Below are 17861 nucleotides of genomic sequence, written 5' to 3' on the forward strand. Positions count from 1 at the left end.
TTTTATCCTTCTAGTAACATTTATTGTTTTCTCCACAACTTCAAATGTAATCTTGCTTATTGAGGAAATGAATAAAATATATAAAAGCATTGAGAAGAAAAAAAATTGTGGGCAATCTGACCACCTAGTGGTGATAAATGTTTTTAATGTTATGGTTTTATTTTAAATCTTAAATGTTAATGTTAATGTCATAGCCCACTGACATTCTAATATTCTATTAGAATAATTTTATTTCATCTATAACTGTTCTTTAAAGAAAATTGTAATTGCTTGCTAATTTAATCTGTTGTATTTGCTAAATTCATTGTTCTTAAAGAAGAATAATGTTCATGAAACCTGGAATTCATATAAACCGTTTCCCAAGAGCTCCATGTTACATGTATATTATGTTTAAAAGGTACTGAGAGATTTTTAAAAACAGATTCTAGTAATTAAAGGCTATTTTTATCTTTCAGTAATTTCCTCAGGGGAAATAAATTCCAGTGATGCTAAAGTTGCTCAAATATTGTTAGAGTTGTGTTTAATTTCACCATTACATATTGTCCTTGATACTCAGGCTTCATCACTTCAGAGATTTGTTTTTTGCATACAGTAAAAATCATTTGGATACAAGGCTGGAATTTTGGGTTGTCAAGCAGAGTAGGAATATTTTTTTGATTAAGAACAAGGTATAAAAGTATAAGGATTTTGTAACCCCTGGGGGATTTATATTCTGATTCTGAAAGCAGTTTATGAAATCAAGTTCTGGAAACTTCCACTTCTATCACAGACTAGATATGCTGGCTAAAAATACCCCAACTATACTCCACATAAAATAATTTTGTTACAATTTTTAGGCTCACCGAAAGTGCGAGAACTTCCCAAGGGAGAGGGGAAATAATGGAAGGAAGTAAGTGCCAGGAGCAGTGCTCACATGAAATGTGTGGAGGTGCTGCAGCTGCTGTCAGCAGCAGGACAGCTGGGAGATCAGGCCTTGCGGTAGTGGCAAGATGGGGAAGTCAAACCTGCACCCCTCCCTTTCGCCTCTTCAAGAGAGCTACATTGGTTCCAGGGCTGTTGGTGCCCTGGCTACACACAGTCTTTAAAGGCAAGTGTCCCCAACCTAGGCCCTCACGTTTCCCCCTGATTGATATCATCCAGCCCAAGATCAGCAAACACAAACTATCCTGTGTGAAAATCAGCAGAAGTCACACCCAGTTGCTTCAGCTATTTGAATTCCTTGGCGCAAATTATAAAATAACTGTGTGAAATCTTTAAAGAAGTAGAAAATACAATCTCAAATATGTATAAGTAATAAAAATGGTTTTTAACAAAAGATCATACATGAGTTATTAATCAATGAGAAGACATGGGGGAAATGTATGTGCATAATATTCTAATGAAGGAAGACAAGCCAAAAAGGCTGCATACTCTATGTTTCCCACTATATGATGTTCTGGAAAACACAAAGCTAGGGAGACAGTGAAAAAATCAGTGGTTATCAGGGGCCAGTGGGGAGAGAGTGATGAACTGGCTGAGTGCAGAAGATTTTTAGGGCACTGAAAACACTGTATGATACTATAATGGTGGATATATGTTCTGCATTTGTTTAAACCCATAGAATGGACAACTCCAACAGTGAGCCCTAAGGTAAACTAAGGACTGTGGGTGATTAGAATGTGTCAGTGTAAGTCCATCTAGGATAACAAGTGTACCACTCTGGTGGAGGATGTTGATAGTGGAGAAAGCTGTGCATGTGTGGAGGGGGAATTATATGGGATGTCTCTGTACCTTCCTCTCAGTTTTGCTGTGAACCCAAAACTGCTCTTAAAAAACATCTTTATTTAAAAAAAGAGACTATACTGATTTGAGAAAAACTAAATAGAACATGTAAAATTGAAAAATGTGTTTGCTTAAATTAAAAAACATGTCCTTTTTCTGGACGAGAATTCAATCTAGGATTACATGTTATATTTTTCATCTGTCCATCTGCTTTATTAAATTGGGTTAGTTACTCAGTCTTTCTTTGTTTAACATGACTTTGATGTTTGAAGGGTACTGGCCATATATTTTGTGGAATGTTTCTCAACTTGACATAATTTGGTATTTTCTCATGGTGAAATTCATATTCTACATTTTTGACAAAAACGTCATGGAAATTTTGTTGTGCCCTTAGTGCATTATATCATGAAGAACGTAGTATTGATATGTTGACTTTGATCACTTGATAAATGTGGCATCTTTTTTTTTTTTTTTTGAGACGGAGTCTTGCTCTGTCGCCCGGGCTGGAGTGCAGTGGCTGGATCTCGGCTCACTGCAAGCTCCGCCTCCAGGTTCACGCCATTCTCCTGCCTCAGCCTCCCCAGTAGCTGGGACTACAGGCGCCCGCCACCTCACCCGGCTAGTTTTTTGTAGTTTTTTTAGTAGAGACGGGGTTTCAGCGTATTATCCAGGATGGTCTCGATCTCCTGACCTCGTGATCCGCCCATCTCGGCCTCCCAAAGTGCTGGGATTACAGGCTTGAGCCACTGCGCCCAGCCAAATGTGGCATCTATTAGGATTCTCTGCCATTATTATTTTCCCCTTTGTAGTTAGTAAGTGTTTGCAGGAAGATACTTTGAGACTGTGTAAATAGTTCTTATAATATTTTGCCCTGCTAACTTTGGATTCCATTGATAATTTTTGCCTGAAATTATTGTGGTGTTTGTCAAATGGTTATTTTCTTTGTAATTTATTCTAAAGGTATTAATTAGAATTTTACTCTAAGGAAGACCTTTACCTTCTCTCCCATACATTCATTTAATTATTTATATCAGTATGACTTCATGTATATTTGGTTACTGTATGGGTTATATCTATTACCAAAATGATTTATTTTATTGCTGAAATTTACCCAGATTTGGTCTTTGGGAGTCCCCTCAAGTAGTCTTCTTTGTCCTCTGACATGTTGTCATCATTTTTTGTCCCCATGAGATATCCCAGATTCATTTTTTGCTTTCTCCACCCCAGCCCTGGAATCAGTCACTTCTTTGAGAAACTTTGCTCCTTTTTTATTAAAGAATGGTATATAGAAGCCTAGACCTGAGTGTACTTATTGCCCTAGGGATATCGTTACTTGTAGGCCCCCTCCAGTGACAGAGCTAGGAAATAGATATACCTATTTCTATTTCTGTATTGATGTGTCTGCATATGTGTTACAAAACATGAATTCGTATGGGTACCTCCAATCTAAGCCAGCACCACATGGCTCATTCTAGCACTCCCCATTGCCTTTGACAGTGACAGTGAGAAACCTGGTTCTTCTTACTCATGATATATTTACTTTCTTGTTCAGTCCTGGAATGAACATAAGGTAGTTTCATAATTGTTAACACATACGTCTGTGGAAACAATTTGCTAACTAGTTTACAATATTTGCTATGGTTACTTTATTTTTCACCTTAGAATATTTGAACTATTGTTTTTGAAAGTTATTTTGGTTAATTCTTTTCTTCTCTACTCTGTTCAAGTGGCTGTCATTTATTTAGAATAAACTTCCGTCCATCATTACTGTTTGTATTTCATTTGGGTTCTTCCCACCTCTGGGTAGATTTTATATTTATTATTGTTTTTATTATTATTATTGAGATGGAGTCTCCTTTTGTTGCCCAGGTTGGAGTACAGCGGTGTGATCTAGGTGCACTGCATCTCCTGCCTCCCATGTTCAAGTGCTTCTCTTGTCTCAGCCTCCCAAGTAGCTGGGACCACAGGTGTGCGCCACCACGCCTGGCTAATTTTTGTATTTTTTTGGTAGAGATGGGGTTTTGCCATGTTGGCCAGGCTGGTCTTGAACTCCTGACCTCAAGCGATACTCCTGCCTTGGCCTCCCAAAGTGCTGGGATTACAGGTGTTAGCCAGGATTTTATTTTTAATGTTTTGTGTAGATAAAATATTAACGTCCTTCTAAAACTCGGAACTATAAAACAAGGTTGACTTAAAGGTCATGACCCCCACTCTGCCATTCATTATACTCCATTCCCATTCAACCCATCTTTTCCATCCTGTTTCCACCCACCTCTCTGTAGGTGATTTATTTCTGTTATTTCTAGCTTATCCTTCCTTTTTGTCACAAATGAGATGATTCATGCGTGTTTTATTATTTCTTACGTGAAAGGTAGCAAGTAATGTATGCTGTCTTGCACTTTGCCTTTTTTACTTACCAGTGTATCTTGAAAATCATTCCATATCAGTTCAGAGAGATCTTCCTCGTTCTGTATTACACCTGTAAAATTATTCTATTGTATCTATAGACCACAGTTTATTTAACATCTTTCCAATGTAAGACCTTAAAAAAAAATGGTGCAGTTACAAACACTACTACAATGAAAATTTTGTGCATATATATTAATGTTGGAAGTGTGTTTTCAGGGTAAGTAGCTAGAAATGGAAGGACTGGGTCAAGAGACCAACAAATATGTAGTTTTGTTGGGTATTGTCAAATTCATCTCCAAAAGGATTCTACCAGTTTCCATTTTCACGAGCAAAGTATGACTGTACTTATTTTCCAAAGCCTCAACGTATTCAAAAGAATGTGTTGTCTAGCTTTTAAATTTTTGCCATTTTGATAGATAGAAGTATTATGTCAGTGTTATTTTAATTTGCTTAATTTGCTCTTCTCTAAGTTTGAATTCCTTTTCATATGTTCAGGGGTCATTTTCATTTCTTTTTTTTTGGTGAATTGTCTGTTCTTTTCCCATTTTTCTATTGAGTTTTTGGCCCTTTGTCAACTTTTAAAAGTTTCTTTACAACAGTGGTATTACCTCTTTGTGGTATATGTTTCCTGACTTTTGTTCCCCTTCTTTTTTTTTTCTTTTTGTCAGTTTTCAGGTGGAAAGACCTTTATGTGTGTGTGTGTGTGTGTGTGTGGTGTGTGTGTGTGTGTGTGTGTATGTTGTTAATGATTTTTAGTTTTATTGTATTTTAATCAGAGAGTATAGTTTATTATTTCTTCTTTATGGAATATACTTATTTCTTTGTGACTTACTATGTGATCAGTTTTTGTGGTTATTTTTAATTATGAAGGGAGTAAGTTTAATATGTGTGTATGTGTGTGTGTATGTGTGTGTGTGTAAAATACATGTATGCATATTTATGTATACACACATGATTTCATTTCCTGATTATGTTTTTAGGTCTTTTATGTTGTTAATTTTGCACATTTGATCTTATACTAAGAATGGTGTATTAAAGTTTCCTATTATTAATATTAATGTGTTTCTATGTGTGTCTTTTGCATCCCCTATGGTTCTTTCTACACAAAGGTAATTATTGTCTTATTGATGTATAGCTATTCATAAGTATTATACCTTCATTGTGATTTGAAACTTTTAGCATTAATACAAGATCTTCTTTGTCTTGCTCAGTGCTTTTTTGCTTGAATTCTACTTTTTCTGATTTTAAGAATGCTACGCTTGCTTTTTTATTGTATCCATTTGCCTATTTTATTCTGTCCATCCATTTTTTTTAAACAGTATTTTAGGTGTATCTTTTGTATAGTTGAGTAATGCTTTGTGGCCAGATTTATTTTTTTTTAAGAGGTGAATTAAACCTGTTCACATTTATTGATAAGACTTTAACATTTATTGAGTTATTGATATATTTGATCTCAACTCTATCATATATTGTGGTGGTATATATGTCATAACATGTTATATTTTATTTCTCTACAAAATATGTTTTATTATGCTTTTGAATTGAAATTTTTGTTGCTCTTTAGAAAGGTTATATTTTTGTTTTAATGGTTGCTTTTATTCTTAAAACTTTTAAATTCCCTTATTCCTCATATTTAACTTTGTTCTGTATAGTTTGTCGTAAAAGTATTCTTTAACTATTGCCTATGCAATAATTAATATATTCTACTTTCCTCTTTGCATCTTTCTTTCATTATTTAGCTACGTTATTTCTACTTTGTCAGAACATATAACAATTGGATAATAGTCTTTCAATGTAATCCCCAGATTTTAGTCTGAAATCTACAATTTTTATGTATTAACATGTTCTCCATTTGTTTTTTGCTTAAATTTTCCTAGTTATTTATTACTCAAACAAGGCTAATGCTTTGGTAAATCCTTCAGAAAGAGCTCATTAATGTGACATTCCTTATGCTCTTGTGTCTTTCAAATTTTTTCTGTAGACTTGGTGCTTTAAGGACAGTATTGATGGATATAAACTTTTTGGTCCACATTTTAAAAAACTGAGTTGTTTGAAAATGTAACTTTGATTTTGATTTTGATTTTGATCAAAGTTACATTTTCAAACAACTCAGTTTTTTAAAATGTGGACCAAAAAGTTTATATCCATCAATACTGTCCTTAAATCAAAACCACAATGAGATACCATCTCACACCAGTTAGAATGGCAATCATTAAGAAGTCAGGAAACAATAGATGTTGGAGAGGATGTGGAGAAATAGGAACACTTTTACACTGTTGGTGGGATTGTAAACTAGTTCAACCATTATGGAAAACAGTATGGCGATTCCTCAAGGATCTAGAACTAGATGTACCATATGACCCAGCCATCCCACTACTGGGTATATACCCAAAGGATTATAAATTACTCTACTACAAAGACACATGCACACGTATGTTTATTGCGGCACTATTCACAATAGCAAAGACTTGGAATCAACCCAATGTCCATCTGTGACAGACTGGATTAAGAAAATGTGGCATATATACACCATGGAATACTATGCAGCCATCAAAAAGGATGAGTTTGCGTCCTTTGTAGGGACATGGATGCAGCTGGAAACCATCATTCTTAGCAAACTATCACAAGAAGAGAAAACCAAACACCGCATGTTCTCACTCATAGGTGGGAACTGAACAATGAGATCACTTGGACTCGGGAAGGGGAACATCACACACTGGGGCCTATCATGGGGAGGGGGGAGGAGGGAGGGATTGCATTGGGGAGTTATACATGATATAAACGTTATGCACATGTACCCTAGAACTTAAAGTATAATAAAAAATAAAAAATAAATAAATAAATAAATAAAAAAAGAAAAAAAAAAAAAGAAAGAAAATGTAACTTCATTGTTGTCTTGTTTCTGTGTTGTTTTTGAAGAATCTGATGCCATTCTGATTGCATTACCCCTCTACATTAGTTGATCTTTTTGCCTAGAGGTCTTGACGATTTTCCCCATTATTTGTGAAGTCTGTTTTATAAGAATATGTCCTGTATTTGATCCTTCCAGGTTCTTTTTCACAGGTACCTATTTTATCTGGTATTTGTTCTGCTGCATTGGTTTTTTTTTCCCCTCTTTAACGGACTCCAGTTATATCAATGTAATTCCTTCTTTGCCTGTGTTCCATTTCTACCACTTTCTCTGTGATTCTTCTTTTCATGTTTTGCCATCCTCCTTCTGATTGTTTTTCTCCTTGTCTTCAATGCCCCCTTATTAAGTCTTGATTGAGTCCGTTGTCCCTTGAATGCTTTGGAATTTAGACTTTGTTTCTGAGATGATTTTATTTCTTTTTTTTTTTTTCTGAGTTAATTATCTTTTCATTTTTTTCTCTGTTTTTGTTCTTAATTTTTGAGTGTCTGACTAAAGGAATTTATACCCTTATATGCTTGATTGAACATATGTAACTTAGTTTTTAAGTATTAGTTTATGTTTCTTTTTAGTGCTCCTTTTTTTGGGGGTGGTGGTGGGAGAAAAGTTAGATTTTCATTAGTTGAGCTCTTTTGAATTGACTTTCTGATTTTTGAGTAATGATTTTCTATATTTTTACTGAATTTATTTGTTGTTCCTTTTTGTTTGTGTAAAAGATTTCTAGGCAGTACCATTCAAGCCATAGGTATGGGCAAGGACTTCTTGACTAAAACACCAAAAGCAATGGCAACAAAAGCCAAAATTTACAAATGGGATGTAATTAAACTAAAGAACTTCTACACAGCAAAAGAAACTACCATCAGAGTGAACAGGCAACCTACAGAATGGGAGAAAATGTTTGCAATCTACTCATCTGACAAAGGGCTAATATCCAGAATCTACAAAGAATTTAAACAAATCTACAAGAAAAAATCAAACAACCCCATCAAAAAGTGGGCAAAGGATATGAACAGACACTTCTCAAAAGAAGACATTTATGTAGCCAAAAGACACATGAAAAAATGCTCATCATCACTGGCCATCAGAAAAATGCAAATCAAAACCACAATGAGATACCATTTCATACCAGTTAGAATGGTGATCATTAAAAAGTCAGGAAACAACAGGTGATGGAGAGGATGTGGAAGAATAGGAACACTTTTACACCGTTGGTGAGAGTGTAAACTAGTTCAACCATTGTGGAAGACAGTGTGGTGATTCCTCAAGGATCTAGAACTAGAAATACCATTTGACCTAGCCATCCCATTACTGGGCATAAACCCAAAGGATTATAAATCATGCTGCTCTAAAGACACATGCACACATATGTTTATTGCAAGACTATTCACAGTAGCAAAGACTTGGAACCAACCCAAATGTCCATCAATGACAGAGTGGATTAAGAAAATGTGGCATATATACACCATGGAATACTATGCAGCCATAAAAAAGGATGAGTGCATGTCCTTTGTAGGAACATGGATGAAGCTGGAAACCATCATTCTCAGCAGACTGTCCCAAGGGCAGAAAACCAAACACCGCATGTTCTCACTCATAGGTGGGAATTGAAAAATGAGAACACTTACACACAGAGTGGGAAACATCACACACCGGGGCCTGTTGTGGGGTGGGAGGAGGGGGGAGGGATAGCATTAGGAGAAATACCTAATGTAAATGACGAGTTAATGGGTGCAGCACACCAACATGGCACATGTATACGTATGTAACAAACCTGCACAGTCTGCTCATGTACCCTAGAACTTAAAGTATTTAAAAAAAAAAAAAAAAAAAAAAAAGAAAGACTTCCTTAGTCTCTGGTGCCCTCTTCTGTTAGTGTAGCAATGCACACTTTAGTGATTCCTTTATTTATTTTTGGTGTGGGTTAGAGAATGGTTTTGTAAATCCTCTAATTTTTTAGTTGTGCTTTATCTTTGGCAACCTTGAATTTTCCTTTTTGCATCTCTTTTATGTTCCTACTGGACTGAACAGGTTGTCTTTCACTTTGTGTTAACTCCTTTCTCTTCCATTGTAACTATGCTTTTGGAGGCCTGTCACTTCATATTGGGCATGCTTTTATACCACTTTTCTGTAGTCCCTGCTCAGGCCTACTAGGACACTTTTTAAAGGATTTTCACACTTAGTGTAACTTACACTTTCTGGGTTTTTAAGGTCAACCTTAGCACCTCACTCATTCTTCTCTCTTTCTCTTATTTTTTCCAGCTTGCTCTTGCTTACTTTAAAGCCTTATCAATGGGTAGGAGTGTAACAGTTCTGTCCCTAGGTTTTGGCCGGCCTTCCTTCCTTCCTTCTTCCTTCCTTCCTTCCCTCCTCCCTCCCTCCCTCCCTCCCTCCCTCCCTCCTTCCTTCCTTCCTTCCTTCCTTCCCCCCTCCCTCCCTCCTCCCTCCCTCCCTCCTTCCTTCCTTCCCCCCTCCCTTCCTCCCTCCCTCCTTCCTTCCTTCCTTCCTTCCTGTCTCCCAACGGCATTGTGTTCAATAGTTTTATTTGTTCTTCTTGTTGCTCTAAATTATTTTTAGAGGAAGCATTGACAGCTGTCATTGTCTTTTGTCCTCACAAGAATAATTTGAGGCCTAGGAGATTAGAATATTTTTCTGAAAATGGTTTTGTCTTATTTTGCTGGTGCGTTAGAGGAAGTATGTCTGGGATTGCCTTAGTTCATCTTCCTAGCCCAAGGCTCTCTCTACTGTGCAGAAAATGTGACATCTGACTTCAAGTCTGCGCAAGGACTGGTTTACTTTTGTGCTCATCCTCATCAGGGGGATGAGTCTTTTAAGGGACTCCAGCCCCCCAGCTTGGTTCCACAGCAAAGCTTTCCCTTTTGTCTCACTTCCGTGGTAAGTTGTTATATAACCCATGTTCAGGTTTTCAGTTGATAGGTTAGATAGGCAGATATTCTCAATGCTTCTCTCTGGCTTTGTGTTTACTTTATTTATTTATTTTAAAATGTTTTAGCCCTGGCATCATGCTTCCTATAGAGTTCAGTCACCCCTCTGTATCTCGGTTTTACTTCTTCAATGCTTTTAAGAATTTCTGTATTTTTTCAGTAGCATTTATCGGGAAGTTTGGTTCTAATTATCCAAACCAATATTACTAGAAATGGCAGCTGATTCATTCTTTTACAAAAACATTTTTTATGTTTGATTATGCAACTCTGAGTGGGAAGATTGATACATTCATTTGCTCAGTTATCTGTTTTGAGCCAATCTTCTACCAAGTAAAGACCTGCTATGTCACTGACCAGAAAGTTAGTTTATTTGAGTGGTAAAGCGGTGTATGACTGATGATAGCTGTGGTTAATAATCATGACGACAATAATGAGGAAAACTTATTTAGCCATTGGAATGTGCCAGGTACTCTGTATTTTTTATATATTATTTTGTTTGTAATAAAATCTACTAATTTACTATTATTATTCCCACTTTATCGATGATTCCCTGAGGCTTGGCTACCATATCACTTGCCTACGTTTACATGGATAGTAAGTGGTGGACACATGTTTCAGCCTCTGCCTTGAGCTTTGGAGATACAGGGCTAGCAAATTCCAGCTTGCTTTCTACCTTCATGGACCTTGCGGGATTTATTTCCTTGACACTGTGGGATGGTCAGGGATGTAATTTTAGAGTATGAAAGCGATTCACTAGTATTTCCACTAGAATTGAGGATAATGTCTCTTGCTAGGAAATGACTGTAAGTTCATGCAAATGAAAAACAGATGAGCAAAGATCAGAAGAATGTCTTAATTCTTTAAAGACCCTCCATACCATGTAGTGTAGTGCTTTCTTCAGAGCTGTACTAAGTGAATGTTAATTTCATTAAATGTATTGACAAGACATAATGAGTCTTTTACCCATATTATAACTTTTTAAAGTCAAAAGATTCTTAGCAGAATTTTAAAGTTACCTCATATAGATGGGCCAGGATATTTTCTTTATTTATCCTTTCCTGTTGGTTTACAGTTATTTGCTGGTATAAAGGATGGAGAAAGCCTGCAGCTCTTTGAACAAAGTTCTCGCTCTGCGCATAAACAAGAGACACACACCATGGAGGCCATGAAGCTTGTAGAGTTTGATCTTAAGCAAACGCTTACCAGGCTTGTGGCACATCTTTTTGGAGATGGTAAGTACTCAAACACAGGTTGGGTATCTTTTATCTGAAATCCTTGGGACAGAAGTGTTTTGGATTTATTTGTTTTTGTTTTGTTTTGTTTTTCAGATTTTGAAATTCTTTTTTTTTTTTTCCCCGAGACAGAGTCTTGCTCTGTCACCCAGGCTGGAGTGCAGTGGCGCAATCTCAGCTCACTGCAACTTCCACCTCCCGGGCTCAAGGAATTCTCCTGTCTCAGCCTCTGAGTAGCTGGGATTACGCCCATCACCACCCTTGGCTAATTTTTGTATTTTTAGTAGAGACAGGGTTTTACCATGTTGGCCAAGCTGGTCTCAAACTCCTGGCCTCATAATCCACCCACCTCAGCGTCCCACAGTGTTGGCATTACAGGCATGAGCCACTGCGCCTGGCCTGAAATTCTTGCGTATACATAATGAGATGTCTTGGGGATGGGAGCCAAGTCTGAACACGAAATTCATTTGTATTTCATATACACTTTATGCACATAGCCTGAAGGTAATTTGATACAATATTTTAAATAATTTCATGCATGAAACAAAGTTTTGACTGTGATTTGACTGAAAACTGTAATGAGATCAGGTATGAAACGTTTCACTTGTGGCTTCAGATTGACTCTCAGAAACTTTTAGTTAGAGAAAGAAAAATGCTTATAACCTTTGCTAAGAATGATAATGGATTGGGATCAATGTCATCAATGGAGTGAAAATATACAGGCTGATTAGGAGAATATTATTATGTTATTACATGAGGATGTGATCAGTGGAGCAAGGTGTTTTTTGTTTTTTGAGACGGAGTCTCACTCTGTCGCCCAGGCTGGAGCGCAGTGGTGTGATCTCGGCTCACTGCAAGCTCTGCTTCCTGCATTCACGCCAGTCTCCTGCCTCAGTCTCCCGAGTAGCTGGGACTACAGGCGCCCGCCACCACGCCTGGCTAATTTTTTGTATTTTTAATAGAGATGGGGTTTCACCGTGTTAGCCAGGATAGTCTTGATCTCCTGACCTCATGGTCTGCCCATCTTGGCCTCCCAAAGTGCTGGGATTACAGGTGTGAGCCACCATGCCCAGCCCAGTGGAGCTAGGTTCTTAACCATGTGAATGAACCAGTAGAAAACTTTACATATTGCCATACTGATTACCACTGTCAACAGCAAAAATACTAACAGTATATTATTTCCTGCAGGAGGAACGATATTGTTACAATCTAGACCTCACTTAGTCACTTGCCTTTATTTTTAAAAAAATATTTGTTTTCAGTAATGCCACCTTCCCCCTCCAACTATTTTTAACTTAATTGAGATATATTTTGTTTTTTTAAAGCACGATATAAAGAGAAGGTTAGTGGATTTTCTTAATTGTGACTATCTTTAAGAAATACTTACATTTCTTATCTGAGAAGACAGTTACCTACTATGGTAAGATTCTCCTTTACTGTCTTATTCTCGTGAGCTTTTTTAAAAATCCGTTTTGTTGAGGTATAATTAACATAAAGTGAGCTATACATATCTAAAGTATACATTTTGATAAGTTGACCTACAATGAACTGAACATGAATGTACTTGCACAATCTTACAAGTTTTGACGTCTTGCAAGTTCATGCCGTGAAGCTACCAGCAGAATCAATAGATGAATACCTTCATTGTCCCCAGCAGTTTCCTCCTGCTCATTGGCAGTTCTTCCCTTCTGCGCTTACCACATCTCACCCCAGGCAACATGTGATCTGCTGTCTGGTGCCATTAATTAGTTTGCATTTTTTAGGTTTATATAAATGGAATCCTAGAATATGTGCTCTTTTTTGTCTGGCTTGTTTTACTTAAAATAGTTATGTTGAAATTCATCCGTGTCATAGTGTATATCAGTAGTTGATTCCTTTTTATTGTTAATCAGTATTTCATGCCACGATTTGTTTATCCATACATTCATTGGTAGGCATCTGGGTAGTTTCTAGTTTTTTTGCTGTTATCAGCAAAGCGTCTATGATCATTCATGGATGAGTCTGTCTGAGTCCTAAGTTTTCAGTCCTCATAAACGTAGGTATATGTTTAACTTGAAAAAAAAAAAAAACTGCTAAGCTATTTTCTGAAGTGGGTGCACTATTTCGATTCCCACCAGTAGTCTATGAAAATTCCAGTTGCTGTACATCTTCAGCAACACTTGATAGGGTTAGTCATTTTAATTGTAGCCATTCTAACAGGAGTCTGGTGGTATGTCAAATACATATTTGGCATTTATAAAGTATTCAATTCCATGATTTGTTTATGCATCCACTCATTGATAGATATCTGGGTAGTTTCCAGTTTTTTGCTCTTACCAGTAAAGCATCGCTGAACATTCATGGATGATTCTTTCTGGGTCCTAAGTTTTTACTTCTCTTGAGTAAATACCCAAGAGGGAATGACTAGATCAAATAGTAGGTGTATGTTTAACTTTAAAAAAAAAAAGCAAAGCTGCTAAACTATTTTCTGAAGTGGTTGCACCGTCTCAATTCCTACCAGTGGTCTATGAAAATTCCAGTTGCTGTACATCTTCAGCAACACTTGATAAGGGTGGTCATTTTAATTGTAGCCATTCTAACAGGAGTCCCGTGGTATGTCAAATACACATTTGGCATTTATAAAGGACTCCTTCATATAAACAAACAGAAATTGCAACTTAAGAGAAAAATGGGTGAACATGAAGGTGGCAAATGATATATATAGAATGACCAATAAATATATGAAAAGATGCTTATCTTTATTAGTATTCAGGGCAAAACAAAAGAAAACCACCAGGAGCGTTTTCAAATGGGAAATAATTTTTTAATCTAGCGTTTTAAATTGTTGACAAAGATGTAGAGAAATAGAGTGTAGCACAAAGTTCTGGCCTTAGTTAGGATTCATGGTCACCATTCTTCCAACTGGGACTTTAGTACTCACTATTCTTGATTCACCTCTATTTTTTCATACTCCAGATTTCCCCTACTTATGCCTGAACTCAAATATGTATTTAAAAAGAATCTTATTGTAATTTATTAAGCCTCTCCTGCCCTGTTTAGCAAGGTTTGTTAGAATATCTTGACTGCCATATTACCAAATGCATAGTTTATGTAATATATAAGAAACCACTAGCTAATCCTGTATATTTTTAATATAGATACATTTTCAAAAAGTATACATCAACTTCAGGATAATGTTTTTCTAGGAAATGGGAAATGGCATTAGGGAGGGGTAGAAACCATGTTTCAAATATATTTATAATGTTTTACTTTTTAAAAACTAAAGTTAAATATGACAAAATGTTATAGTTTGATAAAACTGGATAATGAGTATATGGGTGGTTGCTATTTTCTCTTCCTGTCTCTAGGTTTGATATATTTCATTAAAATGGCATAATAGTGAAACAGGTTTCAAATAGAAATTGCTAATGTGAAAAACCTGTGATAGCCAGCATCTCTTTGCTTTCATGATAAAAGAAAGGAATTGTAATATTTTAAACAGTTATATAATCTATAACACAAATACAGGAAGATGGATTGTGCTGTTCAGGCCATTTTAGAGGCAGGGTGAGGTAGAAGGGATTCTGGTATTTTAAGGAGATAGTGTTCTGTCTTTACAGAAAGATTCAGGCTCATCTGAATTTTTCCATTGTCAAACTATGGAGATAATTTTTTTAGCACCCTCCTTATTTATGTCATCCTACACATTTCTATAATCAAATGATTTGCTGTTGATGCTGCAGGCAAGGTGCCTCCTCCTGAACCCAGCCTGTGCTCCTGGAAGGCTCCTGGTGAGGCACATGCATACTGACACCTAGAGAAGAAGTGGGAATTAGCCTTGGGAAGGGATAAGCAAGGGGAGGGCCAGACGAACGGGGTGAAAAATGACAAAATTGGTGACACAAGTACTTGTGGAGAGCAAGCATGATGCAGCACAGTCTATGGAAAGAAGGAAAGAAGAGGCAAGGGGAAGAAAAATGATTGACAGCAGATTCTTATGACCATGGAGAAACGGTAGTGTAGAATCAGAAAATCTAAAATGAAGCTCTTGTTCATCCCCTTACTCTGAAATCCTGAACGGGTCACGTAGCATTTCAGATCTCAGTTTTCTAACTTTTAAAATTTGCGATAATACTTACTTCACTTGAGACTAAAACAAGATAACGTGAAAGATGCCTTGTAAGTAGAAAATATCAAATAAATGTGTAAATATGAACAAAGGGAAGGAAGAGGGAAGGGAAGGAAAGTTAAGACAAGACAGTAAAAGCAGGGAGCACATGAGGAAAGAGTAATACAATCAAAGAACAATGGTTGTGGTTGATTTGCCTTTATCACGTCTAAGGAAGCGAGAAGGAGCAGTGAACCACCAGACTGTGGCACCACAGGCTTATTGGTGCTGATGGTGGCTTTCATATCTGCACCAGCAGATATTTTTTTTAAAAAGCCATGTACTAGCCTCTGTATAGATTATGTAAGCTTTCCAAGGTGTTTCAGGATATATATCTCTCTGAAAATGTGATCCTAGACTTTCCTTTGTATTATTTTTTATATTCATATTTGCGTAGCTTTCAAAACCAGATGACAGGTTTCCTTATGAAAAACCATTTCTGCAATATATAACTTTTCTGACTGTGATGACTGTCCTGACATGGTGGGCACGATCCTGGCCAAGAATTAAGAATCTTAAATTTGGGCCGGGCATGGTGTCTCACGCCTGTAATCCCAGCACTTTGGGAGGCCGAGGCTAGTGGATCACTAGCTCAGGAGATCGAGACCATCCTGGCTAACATGGTGAAACTTCATCTCTACTAAAAATACAAAAAATTAGCCAGGCATGGTGGCAGGCACCTGTAGTCCCAGCTACTTGGGAGCCTGAGGCAGGAGAATCGCTGGAACCTGGGAGACAGAGGTTGCAGTGAGCCGAGATTGCACCACTGCACTCCAGCCTGGGTGACAGAGCGAGACTTCGTCTCCAAAAATGAAAAAATAAAGAATCTTAAATTTTAGAATAGCAGTGAAGTTGTAGCTTCTTTCATTTAGGCATATGTTTGCTTTATTGTTTTAAAAATATTGTCAGCCTAGACTTTTAGTAGTCAGCTTTTATTACAGATCGATGTTGCTATTTTATAAATGTTCACATTTTTGGTCTGTAAGACTGAGTTGGCAGAATTATGGAATGGAATTAAAGTTTAAACATTCACCTGCTTGGAGAATACACGTTGGTTCCCATGCATTAGAATCTAGCTGGGAAGAAAGCCTTTTCTTCTTCTTTCCTTTGAGCCATGGTCATTGTTAACCCCATCCACACAGCGGCTGGGCATCCTGAAACTGCAGAAAGGCACCTCGTTCACATACCCTTGCCATGCCCTGGTGTGTTTCTTCCAGGTGTGTTGCCATGAGCTGTTCTTGTAGAGGTGTGTGAGCTTTTTTTTTGCCGTGTTTGTGATGTCCACTGTATTGCCTCTCGGGGGAGATGGGAAGTGGGAAGGTGACCGGAGCCCGGGCCCATCTGATGAACTAGAAGGGTGAGTGGGTCTATATCACAGAACACAGACAGTGCTGTGTGCTTCCTTCGTGCTCACACTGAATGTTAACAACTGTTTCAGGATTCTCAGCTGTTTCTTCTGAAATCTGAAGAAAAGTGCTTTGTTCGTTTTTGTGTTTTTTTTTTTTTTCTTTTTTCTTTTTTTGAGACAGAGTCTCTGTCATCCAAGCTGAAGTGCAGTGGCACGATCTTAGTTCACTGCAACCTCCGCCTCCTGGGTTCAAGCAATTCTCAAGCTTCAGCCTCCCGTGTACCTGGGATTATAGGCATGCACCACCACACCTAGCTACTTTTTAATATGTTGTATTTTTAGTAGAGATGGGTTTTCACCATGTTAGCCAGGCTAGTCTCGAACTACTGACTTCAGGTGATTCACCCACTTTGAACACCCAAAGTGCTGGGATTACAGGCGTGAGCCACCGTGCCTGGCCGCCTTGTTCTATTTCAGGCATTTCGGAAGCACTATTTAGTTATGGGTTTTGGGTTCTTGCTGTTGGTTGGTTTATTAAGTCATTTTGCTAGCTTCTGAAAAATATCTTGGTAAACCTATCTAGTTGCCATCAACCTGGATTAAATGTAGATTAATAATAGCAATAATAATGGTGATATTGGTAACAATAGAGATAATAGTAGCAGTGTGAAACCCTGTGCTAAGCACGTTGACAAGGGGTTTTTTTCTTTTGACCTGCATCTATGATACGGATGTTACAATCTCTGTTTTTCACATGATGGAACCTAGACCCAGAGAAATAAAGTGCCATGTAAAAATCACAGGGCTGGTAAGTATTTGAGGCAGTTGGAGCCCCCAGTCTGACTTCTACGGCCATACCAGAAGTTAGCTTTTTGATAAGATACAAAGAAATCTTATTAGTAATATTTCAGAGACTGTGAGGCCTGCAAAAGCCACAATGTCATCCCCCCCAAAAAACGAAACAAAACAAAACAAAACAAAAAACCCCCCAGGGGCAGGCGCAATGGCTCACGCCTGTAGTCCCAGCTACTTAGGAGGCTGAGGCAGGAGGATTGCTTAAGCCCAGGAGTCCAAGGCTGCAGGGAGACATGATCGTGCTACTGTACTCCAACCT

At 37.5% G+C, this 17861-nt stretch overlaps 1 protein-coding gene across 6 annotated transcripts in view; it reads left to right on the top strand.

Annotated features, from left to right (window-relative positions):
- Positions 1 to 17861, top strand: part of FARS2 (phenylalanyl-tRNA synthetase 2, mitochondrial) — a 537773-nt gene that overhangs the window by 154627 nt on the left and 365285 nt on the right. For all 6 annotated transcript variants that reach the window (XM_033216106.1, XM_033216105.1, XM_033216109.1 and 3 more), the window contains one exon: positions 11093 to 11252. In XM_033216106.1, the coding sequence (XP_033071997.1) occupies positions 11093 to 11252 (160 nt within the window). The remainder of the gene's footprint in view (positions 1 to 11092; positions 11253 to 17861) is intronic.

Source organism: Trachypithecus francoisi, unplaced genomic scaffold, assembly GCF_009764315.1.
Source record: "Trachypithecus francoisi isolate TF-2019V2 unplaced genomic scaffold, Tfra_2.0 Lachesis_group10, whole genome shotgun sequence".
NCBI classification, from domain to species: Eukaryota; Metazoa; Chordata; class Mammalia; order Primates; family Cercopithecidae; genus Trachypithecus; species Trachypithecus francoisi.